This window comes from Lolium rigidum, chromosome 1 (genome assembly GCF_022539505.1).
Source record: "Lolium rigidum isolate FL_2022 chromosome 1, APGP_CSIRO_Lrig_0.1, whole genome shotgun sequence".
NCBI classification, from domain to species: Eukaryota; Viridiplantae; Streptophyta; class Magnoliopsida; order Poales; family Poaceae; genus Lolium; species Lolium rigidum.
This window is the reverse complement of record NC_061508.1, coordinates 328,098,819-328,121,358: the sequence shown is the minus strand read 5'-3', so window position 1 is coordinate 328,121,358 and position 22,540 is coordinate 328,098,819. Positions and strand designations below refer to the sequence as shown.

At 46.9% G+C, this 22,540-nt stretch overlaps 1 protein-coding gene across 1 annotated transcript; it reads right to left on the bottom strand.

The window, feature by feature from the left end:
• Positions 1-6,066: 6,066 nt before the first annotated feature.
• LOC124684339 (transmembrane protein 230-like) lies at positions 6,067-11,538 on the bottom strand. Its single transcript, XM_047218675.1, has 2 exons — positions 11,346-11,538; positions 6,067-6,427 (listed from the first exon to the last, which is right to left on the bottom strand). The coding sequence occupies exons 1-2, from the start codon at positions 11,536-11,538 to the stop codon at positions 6,306-6,308; spliced, it is 315 nt and encodes a 104-aa protein (XP_047074631.1). The 3' UTR covers positions 6,067-6,305.
• Between the last annotated feature and the right edge of the window lie 11,002 nt (positions 11,539-22,540).

Below are 22,540 nucleotides of genomic sequence, written 5' to 3'. Positions count from 1 at the left end.
TCGTGGCTTCTCAAAGATAACCGGCCGTGGGCCGCAGTCAAGTTGTGCCACGGGTGCCTCGTCTAATCCTGGAGCACTAAACTCCGTCGGAAGGATGAACACCATGTTTGTGCCAGCCGATGTTTCATCATCGGCTTTCCTTTGCTTGGGGCGCCACTCCATTTTTTGTGGTCGACCCTCTTCATCCAGGGTTCGTTGAATTTTCGCGGCCAGATCAGGCCGCGCCTTCCTCAATGTGTGGAGGTATAGCCTTTCGGCTTCCTCCAAGCCACGCAGTCGCTGAACCCTACGCTTTTGGGAACGGCTGAGTCCGTCAGGGCACCATCTTGGCCGGTGGTACCGGTCTTCTTCTTCTTCATCATCGTCTTCCAGGTCCTCGAGATCTTCCACCCGAGGGGACTCAGCGTGCTTGTTCCGAGGCGGGAGAGGCCCTAGACGTTGGAACACGGACACGTTAGCTGCATCCCTCTTCTTCTGTCTACATTCTGGGCAGTTGCCGATTGTGGGCAATCGGCTCATTCCTGAATCCCAGCAGTGTCTGAAGAAGGGGCAGTCCCAGTGCCTATCCTCGTCGTCTTGCTCCCTCGATTTTTCCTTGGCACGGCGCTCGTACTCCCCCTCATCGTGATCATGCCGATGATGTCTCCTGGCGTCCCTAGCCAGACGATCTCTTTCATCATCATCGTTGGGTCGTCGGCGTTGGTCATATTGACTCACATACTTGTTGAGGAGGTGATCAGAGAGAGGTCGCTGATATCTTACATTCTTCACCTCTCCCTCTGTGATGTAGCGCTTGCCATCGTGTCGGAGCCGATCGTGTGGAACGGCTTCCTCTGTGTCCTTGCTACGAGAGCAGCTGCCCTCGTCTCCGTCCTTACCAGAGTGGTGTCCAGGCCCTACCATGTTGATGTTGAACGAGAATCCTGGCTGGCACCCTTCAGGGTAAGCGCACTCCACCATGTTAACGGCGGGGAAGGGGTGCGTGTCGACTTTCATGGCGTACTGGTTGAAATTTAGACGTCCTTGTTCTATCGCCATTTGGATCTGCTGACGCCACACCCTGCAGTCATTGGTGGTATGGGAGAACGAGTTGTGCCATTTGCAGTATGGCTTTCCGTTCAGCTCCTGTACCGTAGGGATTTTGAGGCCTTCGGATAACTTCAACTGCTTCTCCTTAAGTAAGAGGTCAAAAATTTGCTCAGTTTTAGTTACGTCGAAATCAAACCCTCTGGGCGGACCTGGTGGCTTAACCCATTTGCAGGACACGGGGGTTGCCCCCCGAGTCCATTCAGCCACTGCTACCTCTTGATCTCCCGCAGACCCTTCATCTTCTTCTGTTTCAACCAGGACTACCGCACGCTTGAATTTGTCCTGGTACAAGTCTGGGTGGCGCTGTTCATATAACGACAATTTCTGAACCATGTGCGCCAGTGAAGGGTAGTCTGCTTGGGAGGCCATATCCTTGATTGGTGATGCAAGGCCCACCACTGCCAACTCGACTGCTTCTTTTTCAGTCACACGAGCCGAATAACATCGGTTCCTAACAAGTCTGAAGCGCTGGACGTATTCTGCCACAGTTTCTCCACGCTTCTGACGTACTTGTGCTAGATCTGCAATGCCGGCCTCGGAAGCCTCTGAGTGATACTGCATGTGGAACTGCTCCTCCAACTGCTTCCACGTCCGGATTGAGTCTGGTGGCAGCGATGTGTACCACCCGAAAGCCGATCCTGTGAGGGACTGTGCGAAGAACCTCACACGCAGCTCATCTGCTGCCGAGATCGTGCCCAGCTGTGCCAAATATCGGCTCACATGCTCGATGGAGCTGGAACCATCTGATCCATTAAACTTGGAGAAATCAGGGAGCCGATATTTGGGTGGTAGCGGGATCAACTCGTACTCGTTGGGGTACGGCTTGGAATAGCCGATTGTCCTCCTTTTCGGCACCATGCCGAACTGGTCTCTCAGGATTGTACTGATTTGATCCGCGGTGCTGGCTGCAGGAGTCGAACTCTGAAGATTCGCCGGAGTGGCATACTTAGCCAGCCATGCTTGCTTTTCCAGCTCTGAGCCAACTGCAGGAGCTGAGCTCTGGAGGTTTGTCGGAGTGGCATACTTAGCTAGCCACGTCTGCTTCTCAAGATCTGTTCCCGAAGCCCCTCCTGTTGTTCCAGAAGTCCCTGCTGTTGCAGTCTGGTTTGTGAGTACCCAGTTACTGCAGTCTGGCACGTATGTGCACGTGTATCCGTGAGGGATCTCCTTAGGTGCCTCATGCAAGAACTGGTAGTCACTAGGGTCACCACCGATCTTGTAGACGACGTATGCCGATGAGCTCGGCACTTCTGGTGCTGCCAACGCGAATGGCAGCGGTGGACGGGACTGGAGTGGCATCTCTCCTTGGTAAGTCCCGAGAGCTGGTCCTGACGGAGAGTACTGATGCCTCATGATTTCCTGGATCACCCGAAGAGCGACGCGCTCCAAAGTGTTCACCAGGCTCTCAGAGTGGCGGTGCAGCGAGTGAGCTACCATGAAGTTAATCTCCTGACGCAGGGACCTGGTGCGTTCTTCTGACGGGGCGGACAGGTCCACTCCATCGAGCGCGCCTTCAGGTGAGAACCCTTTCCACCTGATGCCATGTGAGCGGGTTCTGTGAAAAGAGCCGATGAGGTCGGCTTCGAGGATTGCTTTGACCTTGTCATACTTCTTCTTGAGCTCCTCGGTCAGATCCTCGTACGTGACTGGGGTGCCGTCCGCCATCTCAGATGTAGATGGCGATGTGGTTGATGTCGAAGATTGTCCCACCGGGCGTGCCAGAATGTGTTGCGGTCAGAAACCCACCGGCGAGCAGCGACGGGCAACACAGGAGAGCCGGGAGGCTCCCAGGACTGCGGCTGGCCCTGGTCCCTCCGAGCGACGGTCCGCAAAGACTTCGGCACGCACGTCCGATGCTGATGCAAGGGCGTGCCACCTGACCTATACCTGGTCAGGAAGGTGATGGAGATGCCTCGCTTAGTTTCCTGCATGGCATACACGTAAACATTAAATACGAGCCTCGATCGGCTCTCAGGTTGTCCTGTGAATCGGCTCAAAGAGCCGATCCACCCATGATTCGCACGAGGTGTACGAATATATGGTGGTCCTGCTTGATCAGAATAAAGCTAAAACGACCTACTACGATTTAGGGCTTTCACCGCATAATCGGAACATCCTACTCGTGATTGAGCCTCGCGGCCACGCACGGTGTTCGTAAGCCGACCCTAGGCAAGGCCTAAAAACCAACACGAGGTTGATCCCCGGAACATCCTGTCTAGGGCTAGCAAACTACACCCTACGCGCCGCTGGATCCTTCAATCCGTTTGTAAGGCCTAACCATGCAGATATTAAACTAATCCTTAAAGAACAAGGAGCAATCATAACGGATCGGATCTGCTAAATAACGATCAAGCGGGGTGCCGCCCCTACACCTAAGATAGGTGTAAGGGCGGCTAGACGTCTCAGGGTTGCACTACGACAGCATATGATACGAAGAACAATGCTAACCCTAACACGTCTAAGATAACTACGTTGCTCGCCATCAAAAAGGTTTCAGTACGAGCAACGCATGAACAGCGAATAAACTTGTGCTGCCTAGATCGCAAGATGCGATCTAGGCAGCATGATGCTTACCCGGAAGAAACCCTCGAGACAAGGGAGTTGGCGATGCGCCTAGATTGGTTTGTGGTGAACGTGATTGTTGTTTATTTCATAAACCATAGATACATATTTATAGTCCGTAGACTTTCTAACGTGGGAATAATCCCAACCGTGCACGAGCCAAACTCTATCTAATCGATACGTATCCTACTATATTACAGATACACGGGCCAACTAGCCCAAACTTTGCATATAAGGCCGATTCACGTATATTCTTCCATGTATATTCTTCAAGCCCATCTTGATCGCGGCCCACCTCTGACTCGGTCAAATTCTGGTGATAACAGGAGGATACCACCTTTGCAAAGTTTGGTCGACCGTCCTGATCTCTGCTGTCTGTAAGCTGTGATAGTGTCCCAATAAGAAAACTTTCAACAAATCTAAAGACCATTGTCATGTCTTTCAGTGATGTGCCCGCGAACAGTCTTTGGGCTTACCGTCTCTCGGATGAAGAGCAACGTTGTTAGATTGGGGTTTCATGTTTGCCCTCTTGGGCCCCATAAGCTTTTTCTTCCATGTACAATTTGGTAAATGTTGTAGTTGGCACAGTGTAGCTTTTTTTAACCCCTTAGCTTCCTACTTTCTACTCACTTCCGGTTTGTCCTTGTAAATTGGTGTACTGGTTTAATGAAAATGTGTTCATGCTAGCTTTTGGCGACACAAACTTCCCTTAAAAATAGTGTGAAACATCGTTATCTAATTCATCAGAAATCACATATGAAAGAAAGAAAGGGAATTCGATGGGAAAATTCACTGTCAAGATCATAGGTGAAACTAAACGCTTGGTGCAGAAACTAGCGAGATCCTAGGGGAGACAAAACATTCCAGGTGCAAGTTAGAGAGGCCAGCATTGCCCACAAGATTACTCGGGAACTTGGCGAGGGGCGTGCATGTTCTAGTGAGTGGGTCGTAGACGTGGAGTTCCGAAATTGTCATGACGTCGTTGCACGCGCAGAAGAGCAACTTTCGACCATCACGCATCACCGTCAAAGGCATCAGCAAATCGAAGGTTAAATTGACCGGTATTGTGTACGCCTTGACCCAGGTGCCCTTGGCGGGATCAGTGAGGAGCCATACGAGCCACGTGTTGAGCGGGCTCCGTTGAACGATGCATAGGGCATCATCGAGCTTCACCATGCCTTTCGTCTTATTCTCTACTTTGTCAGCAGAAGATCTCATTGGGCCTTGGATCGATGTCTTCCATTCCTCGCTCTCAAGATCAAAGCGGAATACATAGTCCTCGTCCACAAACTTGTAAAGGAAGTGCATGACACCATCGACCGTGACCGGGGGCGTCTTGTTACGGCCCGTCGTGTCCAGGGGTGGAGTTGGAACAGACTGCACTAGCCTCCACTTGGCGCCATCTTGCATGGTGAGAACGTTGCAATGCTGCTGGGCGTACTCGCTCAAGAGACCAACTGCCTTGTACGTGCGAGACGGGATGGCAAGACCGACGCCGAGATTCCAGTACGGCCTGATATTCAACTCTTCGGGGGTCTTCATGACGTTCCCGGTGGCCGGGTCGATCATGTTGACGATGAACTTATTGTCAGTGATGCAAAAGGCGATGGTGAAGCCGAGGGGCCCGTCCAAGCCGTAATTGAACACCCGTAGACCTGGCATGTCGATCGCTTTTAGAACGTTGCCGTCCACGTCCATCAACCGCAGGGCGCTGCTGACTTGAGGCCAGGAGTATGAAATTGTGACGCACATGAGCAGCGGCTCTGTTCGAGTTTTGTGCGCGGCGAGGAACGCTTGGCTGGAGATGAGCGCACGCCACCGCTGGGACACGCACCTGAATCTGCAGGCCTGCTTCACAGGCACCCATGAGAGTATTTCGGCGATCACATCGTCAGGTAATAACGGCAGCATCTTCGGCGGTACGATCGTCGAAACACCCGCGAGTTCAGAGCTAGAGATTAGGGATTGCTTTGGGATTCATGTAGCATCTACTCGATATTTAAGGCTAGAGAGCCAGCCACAACGGACGGAGACCTCCAAGAGGCTTCCTATTCGTAATCGTATCTGTATACCGGCCAAGTCACGAACCTATTCCTCTCAACAAAACAGAAGTCCTGAACCTATTGGGCTTGCCGTGGGAAGGGTAAGTTTAGCCACGGCGGTTTCTTTCTACGGATTGGTGAACAGAACCGGTTCGAGACAGTCCCAGTGGAAGACAGATAAACTTAGCGACAGCGCAGAACTGTTCGCGTGCAAAATAGCACACAGGTAAACATGTGTAAGTAAGCTGTTCAGCATCACAAGGTAACACAGAGATGTCTTTGGTTTTAAGAGACCAAGAACCAACAGAGACGGAGCAGCATGGCATTGAACTGGCGTGGTGAAAGCATACAAGACAACAGAACAGCATGCAGGAACCAAGCGTGACAGTCTGACAGCTCAATGCAATCACATAGTAATCAACAAGTTCTTGGGTGAAATCACTATATTGTCACGGCTTCTGGTATTGTACCAATTCATTTTTCTATGTACAGCTACTGGTACAATCTATAATAAGTGTACAAACAGAAATAAGAAGAAATACAAGTATGCTTATGCTTTATAAGCAGGGTATTGGATGAGAAGGTCCAACCGCAGGTCTGGCCGCTGCTCCTTCAGATAGGAGGGATGTTGGCAAAAGAGAAGCCCTGGTACCCTTTGTAAGCATAGTATGCTATCCTCGTGTAGTAGAACCCAGGAATGAACATTACAACACCCAGCACTGTAAAGAAAATGCCTGTTTCCAGAGGAAAAAAAAGAAACAGGACAAACAAGCATCAGGAAAAGCGAAAGATATCGAGAAATTTCACTATGTACCAATGATGCACATACAAATGTTAGTCTAAATGAAACAGTTCGAATTCAGTATTAAAGAGGTTAACATTCATGCAGAACGCATAAGGATTTTGCATCTGGTGACTGACTATGCAAACAAAGTATTTGCTGTACAGGGCTTCATAAATCATAACTCACAACATCATGTAGAACACTCCATGATCAATTTTTGTTGGGTATGTTTTGGTCTATTAAGGCCAGTTGGTATTTTCAATCGTATTCGTTACCAACATTTTTCCTATGACCTGTAACTCGGGGTGATGACACATCCGACATATGGAATGGCTTCAATCAGTTACTTCAGACAACGATAACGAAAAAGAAGTATAGCATTTTAATCGTATTCCCCTAGAGGTAGAAACGAACGAATTTCAGTCTCAACTATGCAAATTACAAGCAGCAGAGGCTGATTACACCAACTAATCCCCTCCATGTCATTCTCAGCCTATCCCAATCCGGTGACTGAGCTAAGCAATCAAAGCATTTGCTGTACAGGACTTCACAACTCATTGCATCATGTAGGCGGTCAATTGGCCACGGGTGCGCCGGTTTAACGACGTCCTGGCTCGCTTGGCCTTGAGGGAAATCTGTCGAGCGGGGGCTCGTTTTACGTGGACTAACAATCAAGCCTCGCCAATTCGTTCGGTACTGGACAGGGTGTTCGTCTCGCCGTCCTGGGAGGCCCTGTTCCCCCTCGCGTGGTCTGACCACTGCCCTTTGATATTGGACAACGGGGAGCGAGGGTTGGTGCGCCCCCCACGCTTCTTCTTTCAAACGTGGTGGTTCGGGATACTAGGCTTTGGGGAGCTGGTACGGGGCAAGATTGATTCGGCCATTCTGGACGCTGGGGTGCACAGGTCCAGTATTGACCTGTGGCAGCATATTGCTCGAGGACTTAGGCAGTTCCTCAAGGGCTGGGGGGCCAATCTAGGGAGAGAGCGCCGGGTGTTCCGCGAGAGCTTGGTGAAGCGGATACAGGAGTTTTAGATGCGAAGGCTGATTCTGACGGGCTAGATGAGGAGGGTTGGGCTCTCCGATACAACTTAGAGGATCAGATCATTGCATCGGACAGCCTGGAGGAGGAATATTGGAAACAGAGGAGCCGCGTGAGGTGGACGCTGGAGGGAGATGCGTGCACGGCCTACTTCCATGCTTTCGCGAATGGTAGGCGCCGGAAATGCATGATCCCCCGCCTAGTTACGGGAGATGGGGAAATCTCCGTTCAACAAGACCTGGTGGATCACATCTATGGCTTTTACCAGGGACTCATGGGGTCGGTGGGGGAGGAGAAAGTGTTCTCCTTAGGCCCTAACCTTTGGCCGGCGGAGGAACGGGTCTCTCAGGGGGAGAATGAGGATCTGTTACTTACCTTCACGCCGGCGGAGCTAGACGAGGTGCTCGCTGACATGAAACCAGACTCGGCACCTGGACCGGACGGGCTCCCGGTGTTGTTCTTTAAGAGGTTCTGGGAGAGCCTCAAGGGACCTATCCTCAACATCCTCAATGATTTTGCTCTAGGGAGAGTTGACATTGCGCGCCTTAACTATGGTATCATTTCTTTAATTCCGAAGATTATAGGGGCGGATGAGATCAAACACTACAGGCCTATCGCACTTATTAACGTGATTTTTAAATTTGTAGCTAAAGCTTATGCGACTAGATTGACCCCGATTGCTCATAGGACGATCGACAGGAGTCAGACGGCTTTCATCAGAGGGCGGTGCCTGCACGAGGGGGTGCTGGCACTGCATGAGATTGCCCATGAGCTGCGTGTCAAGAAGCTCAAGGGCCTCCTTCTCAAACTGGACTTCGAGAAGGCTTATGACCGAGTGAACTGGGAGTTCCTCCGTGAAGTCCTGCTGAGGAAGGGATTCTCAGCTGGGATGGTTCACAGGCTGATGCAACTTGTCTCGGGTGGACAGACGGCGATCAACGTCAATGGGGAGGTGGGTCAGTATTTCCGGAACGCGAGGGGGGTTCGACAGGGGGATCCCTTATCCCCCATTCTCTTTGACTTTATGGTGGATGCCCTGGCAGCGATCCTTACCAGGGCCAAGGAGAGCGGACACATACAGGGGGTTGTGTCCCACCTCATTCCAGGGGGAATCACCCACCTTCAATACGCTGACGACACGATGATCATGATTGAACCTTCTGACATCGGGATTGCGAACCTGAAGCTGCTTTTACTCTGTTTCGAGAACATGTCGGGTCTCAAGATCAACTTCACGAAGAGTGAGGTGATCGTCACAGGGGTTGACGATGTGGAGCGACGCAGGATGGCTGACTTGCTCAATTGCAACCTCGGGAGCTTGCCGATGTCCTACCTAGGTCTTCCTGTCTCGGACAAGACTCTATCGGTCGCAGACTGGTACTTCCTAACGGAAAGAGTGGGTCATAGGGTTGACCCATGGCAGGGGCTATTTCTATCTTCGGCTGGGAGGCTCGAGCTGACTAATTCCTGTCTGTCGAGCCTGCCGATGTTCGCCATGGGTATTTATCTTCTACATGAGGCGACACATGGGGAAATGAATAAGTCCAGAGCCCGATTTTTCTGGGAAGGAGCCGGGGACAAGAGGAGGTACCATATGGTCGACTGGGCGACGGTATGTAAGCCCAAGGAGCTGGGAGGATTGGGAATCCTCAACACGAAATTGATGAACATTTCGCTGATGTTGAAATGGATTTGGAAGCTCTACCAGGGTGCGGAGGGTCTTTGGGCAGACCTGATTCGAGCCAAGTACCTGGGGGGAACGATATCTTCTCCCCTCTTGTACCAACGAAGGGCTCCCAGTTTTGGAATGCCATACAGAAGATCAAATGGTACTTTAAGCTGGGAGCGAGGCACAAGGTCGTCGATGGGAGACGGACGTACTTCTGGCTCGATTGATGGACGGGGAAGGGTCCCCTGAGGCTGTTGTTTCCCCGACTCTTTCAATGCTGTGACAACCACTTTGCCACAGTTGCGGGGGTGCGGGATACCAATGGGTGGCACATCAGATTTCGGAGGGCCTTCGGCACCGCGGAAGCCGTGGAATGGGAGAACCTGTGTAGGATATTCGATCTCCACCCTTTCTCGGTAGGGGAGGACGAGGTGTCTTGGGCTCTCGAGCCTTCCGGGTGTTTCTCCACCAGATCCATCTACGGGCGCCTTTCGCAAGGGGCGGTTGTGACGCACTTTAGGGAGGTCTGGAAGACGAGGGTCCCGCCCAGGATCAGAGTTTTCCTGTGGCAGTTCATCAGGAGTCGGCTACCGTCTGGGGTACAGGTGGCTAAGAGGAATGGCCCGACGACGGGGGCGTGCGCGTTCTGTGGGGAGGAGGAGGACTGCGACCACATTTTCTTCTCATGCCATCTTGCCAAACTGGCATGGGCGGGAGCGAGGGAGCTCCTGCAATGTAACTGGAACCCAGCAGGGGCGGGGCATTTCATTGCGCTAGTCCAGAGTCTTTCGGGGTCCTTACGTAGGCTAGCTTGGTTCACCTTCGCGACCCAGTGTTGGGCGCTTTGGAATATTAGGAACAAACTAGCTATGGAGGGAAGGCTTATCAACAACCCCGCTGACGTTTTCTTCCATATGCACTCGTATATGCAGCGATGGAGGGCTCTGGTCAGACAGAGGGACCGGGCGACTTTGGACGTGGTGATGGAAGGGGTTAGGAGGCTCCAGACGACGACGCGCGCACAAGAATGATGAAGCCAGCTATCTACATGTACTATGGGCTGTTGTGTGGGTGTGTTTTGGCTTCTTGTATCTGGGTGGTTCTACTTGTGTGGACTTGAGTTGAGTTATGTGTGGTGTTCAGGAACCTGCTTGTATGTGATTCGGATGTTGTGACTGCCGTGTGGCTTTATATATATAAAGCCGGGCCTATGGCCTAATGTTTAAAAGAACACTCCATGACCAATTTTTGTTGGGTATGTTTTGGTCTATTGCGGCCAGTTTCTCCAACTGCATGCCTACCAGAGGTTCAGACATCGCACACAGATCTCTAAAATATTTCCTACGGCCTGTAACTCGGGGTGATGAAGCATCCGACATATGGAATGGCTTAATCTGACAGAGAAGCACAATCGGTTACTTCAGACAAGGGAAAAGAAGTCGAGCATTTTCAATCGTATTCGCGCGCCTAGCGGTAGAAACGAACGAATTTCCGTCTCGACTATGCAAATTACAAACAACAGAGGCTCTGATTACACCAACTAATCCCCTCCTTGTCGCTCTCAACCTATCCCAATTGCATGCCCAGTTAAGCACCCTAACGAATCAAGCGAAACTTCATAACCCATGGCATCATGTAGAACATTCCACGATCAAGTTTTGGTCTATTTGCGATAGTTTCTCCAACTGCATGTCTACCAGATAGGAGGGATGATGAAACATCCGACATATCGCATGGCTTGAACTGACAAACAAAGATGCTCAGTTACTTCACACAAGCATCTTCTCGGGTATCGGTAGAAATGAAGGAATTTAACGTCTCTGATATGCTAATACTAAGAAAAAAAACACGTCGCACATAGATGTCTAGATATTTCCTGTGACCTGCAACTCGGGGTGATGAATCGTCCGACATATGGCATATGACTTAAACTGACAAACGAACACACTCGGTTGCTTCAGACAACGGAAAAGAAGCCCAGCATTTCCAATCCTATTCGCGCGCCTAGCGGTAGAAACGAACGAATTTCGTTCTCAACTATGCAAATTACGAACAGCAGAGGCTCTGATTACACCAACCAATCCCAAACGAATCAAGTGAAACTTGGAGCCGAAAATCGTAGGCAGGCAGACAGGTGGGCAGATATGTTCGGCTCACCGTGGGAGCGGTCGCCGCCGACTTGATGAGCGGCCATGACGAGGCCGGCGACGACGCCGAGGGCGCCGAACGCGAGGAGCGCGGCGGCGAAGGCGATCTCCTTGACCGGCGGCCCGCGCGGGCGGCCCCACATCGCGCCGTCGACCAGGTCGTCCTCGTCGGTGAGGGAGAAAGCCTGGTCCACGTACGCCATCCTGTCGGCCGCCCCCCCGCGCGCGCGCCGCTAGGGTTCCCGACGCGTAGGGGAGATGATGTGACGGATGCGCTGCCTCGGCGTCGGCCTCGCGATCTGGCCGGCGGGGTTGGGGAGGCGGAGAGGCGGTGGCGCGGGATTGGAGGGAGGGCGAAGCTTGCGAGGCGGGCAAAGGCGACGGCCGCGGTGGCTTCTCTTGGCCGTTGTTGCGTCGCTCGCGCCTGCGGATTTGGATGCCTTCTTTTTTTCTTCTTCAATATTTCTTCCACGGTTTGCCTAACTGGGCCAAACTTTGGAGAATGGGGCGGGCTCACACGCACGGTGCGCATTTGGGTTTGAAAAATGTAACGCCCCTTCATCAGAAGGCATATAAATTTCAAAATCAACATATTTCGTGTTTGGCTGATGTTATCCCTCAAAAAAAATGTTTCACCGATGTTATAGATAAAGGTACGAGTACTTACGAATACCAATTCATTATTACTCCCTCCGTCTAAAAGTACATGTCTCATTTTTTTCTAGATACAGATGTATCTATAACAAAAAAAAGTGTTTAAATACATCTGTATACAGACGAAACTAAGACCCCCATTTTTAAATGAAGGTGGTAGTAGTAGATTCTCTACAAAATACATTTTCATAGTTTATATGTTTCATGTTGTAGATATTTATATTTTGTCAAAAATTTGAACATAGGTAGTATGTTTTTCTTACAAGGATAAGTCATTATAGTACATCACTGTTTTTAGGTCCTTAATTGCGACCTTGTGACAAGAGATACCCTTTTATAAATAAAAAATAGGTAAACACTACACTACGGAGTCCGATGGGAGTGGTTTGATCGAACCTCTCCAGCAACGTTGATATAGCTTCTGATCCGACGGTGCCCCTACAACTTTCCAAACTAACGAAGCATTATTTGGAACCAAAGAAATCCCGAATTTTTTGGCAGTTAATGCCTGCAGTAACTCGCCGGACCTTCCCGAACGCCTCCAGTAACGCCTCCGAAATCTAGGAGAGCAAAATCATCGCAGTCCCCGTGTGAACCTCAGTCCCGTCGCCCTCCTCTCCTCCCCTCGCCCCAATCTCCGACGGCACTTCCTAATCCAGGTCGAGCACCGGCGGCCGTGGCTTGTTTTCTCGCCGGCGGCATTCATGGCGCTATGCCGGCATGATTAACTGGCGGCCAACGAAGTACAGGTTCAAGGCGGATCAATCTCCACGAAGCTCAGCGGCGGAGGCTTCTTCCACCTCTCAAGTTCACCGGTTCTGCCCCTTCAATAGCTAAGTGACCTGGGGAAAAGGTAATGGGCAAAAGATACAGCAGTATGGAATTTCTGAATCTTATGAACAGTAAGAAGGTCTTGCAGTTCTCTATCATATGGAATTTTGGAATCATTTTTTTCCGGAGGAATAGTTGAGTACCGTTAGTGATTCCCTTCTGTGGTGATATAGTGTATCTGATAGTTGTAGATCTTTACAGGGCAACAATTGAAATTTTTATGTTTCCAACTTCCAAGTAATACTTCATGCTTCGTGTGTCCAGGAATATGCTCTGATGAAGATAAAGTTTGTACATTTTTTTTAACAATCGGCGGGAACCATTGTACAATATATATTTCAAATTTGAGTGCTTCTCCGTTGATTATAACATGCTTCCTACAAATAGATCCATGTTTCTATATTTCAATGCTTCCAAGTTTCGTCCCGATCCATATAATTAGCAAATTTTCCATGTTTGTCATATAACTGAGTCACATAATTTCCTACATATCTATGGTGTAATATGATCTTGCTACTAGCTTTTTTTTTGGAATCAAAATTTTTACATGTTTCCATCGACTGCTTGTATATGCCGTGTCATATTTACATTCATGCTTCATGTTTACAGTGCAGGACACTGATGACGATGTTAGTTGGGTACAACTTGCACATAAAAAAAACAATTGACGGCAATTATTGTATTTTTACAAAGTTAAAATATGTATGCTACTACATAGATTTTAATATGTTTCATACAAATAAATCTGATGCTTCTGGCTTCCATCATTCCATATTACTTCTTATACATTTTCATAACTTCTCAAAGTTTTGCTTCCTCATAGTTTTCTGCAATCTCACACATCAATATGCTTCTGATTTTTGCAGCAAACATCTATAAAATGACCAAGGATGTCGAACTTGATTGTATACTGAAGAGTCATTTCTCAGCGGCTCGTTTGAGGGACATAGTGATTGGCCTTAAGAATCCTCGGAGAGAACTCATTACCAAAGAGCTTGCTCGAATGGATAATATTAAGGATTGATGCTAGCTAGGTGAATTTAGAAATAATAGGAACAAAACAAGCATAGTGTTCAACAAAGAAATGGTAGTTAAAGCCCTCAGGCTTCCTCGTGGAACTAGGCCGGTGGTGCTGACCGGTGAGAATGAAGAATCGCCATACCGCGAATTTTACAAAGTTGATTATAACACAGGTGGAAGGAGGGCGCATATCTTAGTTTCTTATGATTCATCAATCTGCTTATTATACTTGTCTAAAAAATGCTTCGTTATTTCAAACTTGAAAGTAAAATAAAATAATAGTTTACAGTATATAACTACGAAATGATATCAGCATCTTATGATTCATCAAATAGCTTCTACTGTACTGAAACCAGAGCTTCATAGTTTGAAAGCTTCAAGCATGTACTAGGAATGATTCATCAACCTGCTTATACTTGTCTGAAACAATGCTTCGTTGTTTCAAACCTGACAATTACACAAAATCATAGATTATAGTATATCTACCAAATGCTCTTTGCTTCTTATGGTTGGCGAGGTATGTCGACGAGCATGTTCTACTACCGCAGATACGATGAATATTGCTGCCCACTACTTTGTTCTGGTCCACCTTGGCAGTGGTGGCGGCATCACGGTGACCCATTGACCGGCTGCACCAAACGGGGCCTCACTGTCCTCAAGTTGCCTAGGTTACAATTCATCTCCTCAACTTACCTAGCTACTTCAGACTCAATGAGGCCTGCATCTACCGTTGTATCCATGTTGCAGCTTCGCTCCGTCCGTGCCGATCTGATCCCTAGATTGTTCAGCTTGCGGTCAGGAAGCACGACCGTGATCTAAACGAAGCACGCCTATGGTCTGAATGAAGCACGACCTCCCAATGGACAAAATCGTCCAATGTGTCTGAAGAAGCATGGCCATAAAACGAAAGAAGCATGAACTGCGTTGGGAACTAGCATTGGCCACCACATGAATGGACCAAGGCTACCGCTGGAAGGAGGCATGCCCCAATCGGAATGAAGCATGACAACTATTAGAAGGAAGCATATGGTTGCCAACACTGGTGGTGTTTGCATTGTTCCTAGATGGCACAAAACCTAATTGTGTGAAGCAAAAACGGATAGTACGAAGAAACTATCATAATAAATGGAAATATTTGTCGTTCCCGTTTCAAAAATGTGAATTGTAGAGGGTGGCAGCAAACATGAAGCATGGTTCTAGTGCTGGAAGCAAGTAGACATTTTTCATTTGCTGATCATTGTAAAACATGTACTTTCATTTTAATATATTTTATCCATGGAAAGGAATCTCCATTCGGTATTTGTTTGAAGCACATCCCAGTACGTTCATTTGAAGCATGTAGAATTTTGAAAGTGCAAATAATTTTGTTATCACAGAAACATATTGATCATATGTAGGAAGCAGGTTTGATCGTTGGAAGGAGTGCTATGATGCCTTTGAAACATTATTTTTTGCACAAGACACATGTTTCTGTTAAACCGCGGAAATTTCATTCAGTATGGAAGCACAATTTGTTGTTTTCGATTTTAAATTTTAATAGGAAATATGATGTGCTTCCTATTTAAATCCGAAACAAGATTTCATTCAGTACTCCGAAATTAGTTTCCAAAATACCATGGAGAAATCAATACGTAATTAGCATTAGTTGCCACAAACAAATCATTCATTTAATGCCGAAATCCCAGGGAAGCAGGGTCAGTTGCCAGAAACCGCTGCATGCAGGCTAACTAAGCTCACGTTATTTTCTGGGCTATCGGAGGGTTGAGGGAAAGCAAATCGGACGTCGCAAAAGGAGTCCGATGGGAGTCTATCTATCGGCATCCGATTCCTAGCACTCCCCTAAAAAATAACCTCTTAATTGTAACTTTAAGCCCATTTTTCATCCTTGGCATATTGTATAATTTATTTCCAAACTAACTAGGCGAACAAATCAGTGCACTGCATATGGTGCGTATCCGATATGGCACATGACTACATGAGCCTTGTGCTACAGCTAGCCGCTATTGTCCGCAACATAATTTTATAGTACATAATTTGGCAGGCCCTAATGAGGAGGCACTAAATTCTTCCGTGCATTCAATAGTCATGTCCGGCTCGGCCTAACAAGCGAGTCCGATATTCAATTTTTTTATTTAAAAAACTAAGGAAATGTCTCAAGAAAAGGGTAAAATGTGGCGAAAATTTGAAATGAAGTGAAGGTTGAAAGTGGACTTATTCAATTGATAAAGATGGTGGGACAAATATGAACACTTAAACAAAAATGAACAACAAGATCACTCATGAATTAAATATGACATCTAGGCCCTTCGAAGAGAATTATCCAAATTCATGTTTATTCATCTTGAATTTCTTTGATGTCAACACTGATGAAACTGTAGAACACCAAATATGCATGAAGTTATCCTACCAAAGTGGATTTTTTAAAGTTTCCTATTAAAAGGGGTGATAAACTAAGATCAATGATGTTGAATATATATAAGCAAAATTATATTTGATTTAAATTGATCGAATAAACAACTGATAAATCATGATTACAAAAATAACAGGTAAACGAAACATGCATATCAACAGAGCAGATGAATAGATAGCATCTAAATAAGATAAACCTATCACATATAATCCAAACAGCGGAACTAGAAACTCTATGAAGATATGTAAGAGCATCTCCACCAGCGCGCCCCAAATAGTCGCTGGTAGGGGCGCCGGCACAACATACTCCATTTGGGAAAGCTGTTCCGACATCGGCGCTCCCCATACGGTAGCCCCGATAGATGATTTGAATTAAAAACTCAAACAGAAGCATAAAAATTTGAATATGTTTTCGAGTATAAAGTTAGGGCCAACACACGGTCACAAAATTCAAATAGGTTTTCGAATATGAAGTTTGGATCAACATACGACCACCAAAACGCCGTCAGTCTGGCTGCAAAAAATAACTTTGACTTCCAGGACAAATGATCAGATGAACGGGGTCATGGACGCCTCAACCTCGACGACGTCCTCATCGTCGGCGAGCCCCGGCGGCAGCTCCATCGCTGCAATCGGATCCACGGTCGCCGGGAGGCATAAACGTCGACGATGCGGGGGAGGCATGAACGTTGATGGTGCCGACGGAGTCATGAACATCGAGGGTGCCGGGGGAGTCATGGACGCCGACGCAGCTTGTGCCGTCAGCACCTCTTGGCCGATGCGCTCGCGGTACATCTCGTGGCATGCCCTCACCAATGGGTCCATCTTCTCCATTTTTCATCCTTGACATATTGTATGATTTATTTCCAAACTAAGAAGGAAAATTGCATGTCAAACTAGGTGAACAGATCAGTGTACTGCATATGGTGGGTATCCGATATGGCACATGACTACATGAGCCTTCTGGTACAGCTAGCCGCTATTTTCGGCAACATAATTCTATAGTACATAATTTGGCAGGCCCTAATGAGGAAGCACTAAATTCTTCCACGCATTCAATAGTTATTTCGGCCTAACAAGCGAGTCTAATTTCAATTTTTTATAGAAAAAAACTAAGGAAATGTCTCAAGCAAATGGTAAAATATGGCAAGAATTTCAAATGAAGTGAAGGTTGACAACTAGAGGTTGAAAATGCACTTATTCAATTGATAAAGATGGTGGGACAAATATGAACACTTAAACAAAAATGAACAACAAGATCACTCAAGAATTAAATATGACATCTAGGCCCTTCGAAGAGAATGTATCCAGATTCATCTATGTGCATCTTGAATTTCTTTGATGTCAACACTGATGAAATGGTAGACGACCAAATATGCACGAAGTTATACTACCAAAGTGGATTTTGTAGATTTTTCCGTTAAAAGGGGTGATACCCAAAGATTAATGATACAAAAATGATACCTGAACTCCACATCACACTTTGATACGTGGTCAATCTATCCTCGAAGGAGAGGAGAACCGAGGAGGATTTCAAAAGGTATCCAATGCACATGTGCTACGATTTTCTTGGATGTTTTTCCGAGGCTTCTTTTTTAAGCGGAAAAACTTTCGCATCAACAACAAAAAAATTGTAGGCACGGAAAAAAATTGTTTACGTAGCATTAAACCGTTCAAGGAAAGAAATGTGTATATAAATCAACCCAATATCCTTATTCAGTATGAATGTAAGAATGCAGTTGCTGTAATACGTGAAATATTGGTGAGAGCTCGAATGATTAGCAGTTCTTTTTGTTTTTTAATCTTTCCACAAGGTTTCTCTCTTCTTGTTGGGTCCAACAAACCAGCGAGACAAGACGGAAAGGATCTGACAGGCCTAATATTACCCCAGGCCCCAGCTACCATCAAGTCCAGAAAACCCAATGGGCTACAACACTTTTTTGCACAGAATTGGGCCTACAGCTACAGCTTTTCTGTGTCCTACAAGTGTTTCTATTATTTGACGAAAATCAAATACGTCCGGAATTGCCCAACACAAAGGCAGACATTTTGTGAGCCTAGAACCGGCCTACACTACACTACACTACCCCTCACCCTTGGCCCCCCATCAAGATCGCACTACTCCAACGACTGCTCCATCTCCCAGCTGGAAACACCCGCTCACAGCCATGAAATAGCAGTAAACTCCCCCACGTACTCCATCCTGTTCCTGTTTAAGTAATAAGTAGTAGTACGCTAATCAAGCAGCACTTTAACCTTTTCGTCAGTCCCCCGTCAGTCAGGATCATCAGAAAGGGATAGCAGGCATGTTCAATGAACAGCAATCTTCTCCCTTTTTATAATATATACGTATGTGTTTGTCAATCACGACGAGATCAAAGCGCAACAGAGATCTTGTTGTTGCGACGCCTGTTATTCAGGGGCCAGGGATAGACAGTTGCTTGACATTCAGTTTCTGGGAGTTCGTTCTGACCCCGGAAGCAGATGAGCTGAGATCCACCAGCGACGTCTCATCAGGCGATCGGCATCGTCTCCAGTGTGATCCTATGGGGAGATGGGTTTCGTGCTCACAGTTTATGTTTTCAATGCGAGGTTACGTACAGTGGATTATGCCAGTTTTCTGACAGCGCAAAACGGCCTTCCAGATCGTGAAGCGTCCGAAAGTTTTTCTCTCGGACAAAACCACATGAACTGTTTAATTTGCCTTGACACTGGAAACAGAGGCCATGCAAATTGTAATGCAGCAGGGCCCAAGTACAGGGTCCGGTGTTAATCGGACGCATGCAAGAGGGCCAACCGGGGTCTGGGCGACGTACGCGGCCGCCATGTGCCGGCGAGTGTAGCGAGCGAGCGGCCCTAGCATTGTCTCTCGATCATTGACGCTCCTCCTTCTACGCGCATGGCGCATATCTGCGATCTGCCCCTGCCCCTGGATCGGCACTACCTCCCGAATTCAGCGGCCGCCCGCACACCCAGGCCTGACTTCCAAGACTGTCTTGTCGATCTCATTCTTGCAGTCTTGCGTATTACTCTCATGAATTTCTGCATACTGTTAACTTATTCTTCTTAGTTATAGCAGTCAGACCAGGACGTGCCCATTAATCTCTCTGGCATTCTGATCTTAATCCGGCTGCAGACAAGTGGTTCTACCAACAAACATCGTGATAATGTACATTCATGCGGTACAATACACTGCGGGGTGGTTGCCACTTGTGTTACTAGTTAAACGAGCATCAGAATGATAATTTAAAGAGCAAATTCTAGTTTTTACCAGTTAGTTTGATTTTTTTGACACTAACTACCCCATTTAACATTTTTTCATCTGTATCACTCCATTTAACAAAAGTTTTGCCAATTTTCACCCTCTGTAAGATTTTTCAAATGATTTGTCAAGTGGATCACTTCTCATTGAGTTTTTTTCCGCGACCAAAGAAAGCCTCAACATGTACGAAGTACATAATCACCATTTTGCTGGAAATTTGGTGAACGGATGGGTCGGTCCGCGTGAGTCTATCTGTTTGGGTCGCGCCGCTTGAGCATTTGCGGCTTGTCCATATGTCCGGATGGACTGTTTCGGACATGGCATGACCAGTTGGGTCACGCCGCTGGAGATGCCCTTAATACAACCAGCAGCTTGCCATTAGCCAAACGCTCCACTCCAACATTCAGAAAAGGAACTCACTTAGTTTAGCTTTGAGATAGCGAGCGATTACCTCGATGAGTTCCCTGCCACTATCGATTGCTGCATTAAAGTAGTGTGCGCGTACGTCCAACAACCTTGCTAACTTGGGCATGGAAACTGAGCGATGCCGCATGCCATTGACCAAACGCTCCACTCCAATATTCAGAAAAAAGAACTCTTAGATTAGCCCTCTGATTTTTTGAAGGGTAAAAGCTGACAAAACTTTTGTTAAGTTGGATAATATGGATCAAAAATTGTTAAATGGGGTAATTGGTGTAAAAAATGTGAAACTAAGGGGTCAAAACTGGAATTTACTCTAATTTAAGGTCATGGTACAATTCTTCCATGTCAGAGGTGGTGCGAAAGACTCGGGCTCCCCAAAGTGCAAGCTCTTTTCATGCATCGTACGTCTTGCAAGACCGTGTGCGGACGGCCGATTCTCATAAAAAAAACGTGGGTGGCACAGCTATGAAGTTCGTCAATTATACAAAAGAGAATCCAAATCCGCAGCACACCTTATCTTCAAGTGTAAAAAACCATGTGAGGATTTGCAGCTCAATCCCTTTTTTTTTGTCTTAGGATAACTTCCTTGGAAAATACTACTTGGACCAACTTCAAGACTGTCAAGGATTGTTCGCTAGGCTTCATCTTTGTCAACGGTACAAGACGGAAGTGAAAGTGGATTTTCCTACTTGAATTGTTTTTTTTTTGTGTTTGATAACAACACTAGTGAGTTTTTGCCGTGTTCTAAATTGTGTAGTGCATATTAAAAGATAAGCACAAGACGGTTATCGACTCCTCAAGTATCAAAAGGGGTTCAATGGTGGACAGGTGTGGGAAATTCAATCACATTCACAAAACCATATTTGCACCCACTACCCTTTCCTACGCATGTGTGGGAGAGACCCCAATTTGTGGTTGTTAGTTTGGTTGTGCTTGAAGGGGGCAGCTCAGGCCTCTAAGTTCAACAACTCCACCTTGAATGAGTTGCTTAGTGAAGAGGTGTATAGCATCAATATTTCGCTGCATGCGCCCCTTAAAAAATTGGAGTAGCTCAGAGGAAGAATCGGACTCTTATGGATACGTGAAGAACCACGTCGGCGTAGTTCAGTCTCCATATAATTTTTCATCCAAAGCCATATCTCTACCTCATGCCACGCAACGGATCGGCTCTACCTCAGCAAAGGCTTGAACATGGCTCTATATTAAATACTATCCGGCAACATGCCTAATATCAATTACTTCCGGGTATTTGGTAGTATGTGTTTCTTTCGCAAGAAAGGCATACGCTTGTCTAAATTCGGGTCTAAAGCTTCCGAGGGTATTTTGTTGGTTATGGTGCGGAATCTCACAATTATATAATCTACAATAGGTGCACTGGATGGGGTATTCGGGGAAAATGCTAGCGCCCAACTAGGGAAAATTGATGTTTGTGGTGTATGTAGATAATGAAATACCTGATGATGCCCATAAGAAAAATGAGTGTTGGATTCTTCCGCTCCGTTGAAGAACTATGCTCTACTCATGTGGAGTCCTCATATTCACAATGTCAACAAGCCCCAATTGATCAATCCAATGATGTAGTTCAAGCAACCCAAGTCCTTCACTTCAAAGGCATCTGCCAATGTGTTCTTCAATTTTGTTATCTTCTGCTTCATCGTCCCCAGTAATCACTATCACTATATCATCATCATATACAACCAAAATAGCGATCTTTCCGAAATGGTGTTTGAAAAATAAAGTATGGTATGCATTACTTTGTCTATAACCCATAGAGAAGACTTCATTTCCAAATTTTCCAAACCATGCCCTAGGAGACTGTTTTAACCCATGAAGTGATTTCTTTAGTTCACTTCCCGATTGTTACTTGCGTGCCAAATCCAGGGGGAATCTTGATATACACTTCTTGATTCAAATAACCATGTAGGAAGGTATTCTTCACATCCATCTGGAACCGTTTCCACCTCCTGTTAGTTGCAATTGAAATCATCATCTCCATTTGGCCGGAGGGCAATAAGAAGATGGCTACCAAACCATAACTTAATATCTCGAAAACCCAACTTTATTGAAACTCTATGCATAGATCAAGTTACTGAAACTCTATGCATAGATCAAGTTACTGAAACTCTATGCATAGATCAGGTTCCCTACCCCTCCTGAGGTCGGCAATGCCGGCCGGAGGAGAGTAACCGTCTATGGTGAATTAGTAGTACTGGAACTTCGGAATTTTTTTTTTTTTTTTTTTTTGAAACGGAGGCAAAAGCTTTGCCTCATCTATTAATTAAGAAGAAGTTGCTCGATTTTTAGGAGAAAACCGAGCGAAAACCTACAACAACAGGACACCACAAGAGAATAACATCAAAAGAAAGCAACCTCTAAACCAAATAGAACCGACATCCGAGAGCACAACGTGGCAAAGAAGACCCACTAAAAGGACATGACAACCAAAAAGAATCCAACAACTAATCAACCGGCTCTCTTCCTTCTTATGCTCCTGATAGATACTTTCCTGAGAGACTTCTCCACCCTCCTAATCATATCCTCCGAGGCCTTTCCTGCCAAGACGCAGTCAACGTCCTTGCCATATCCAGGGCTAGCCGCCTCCAAAC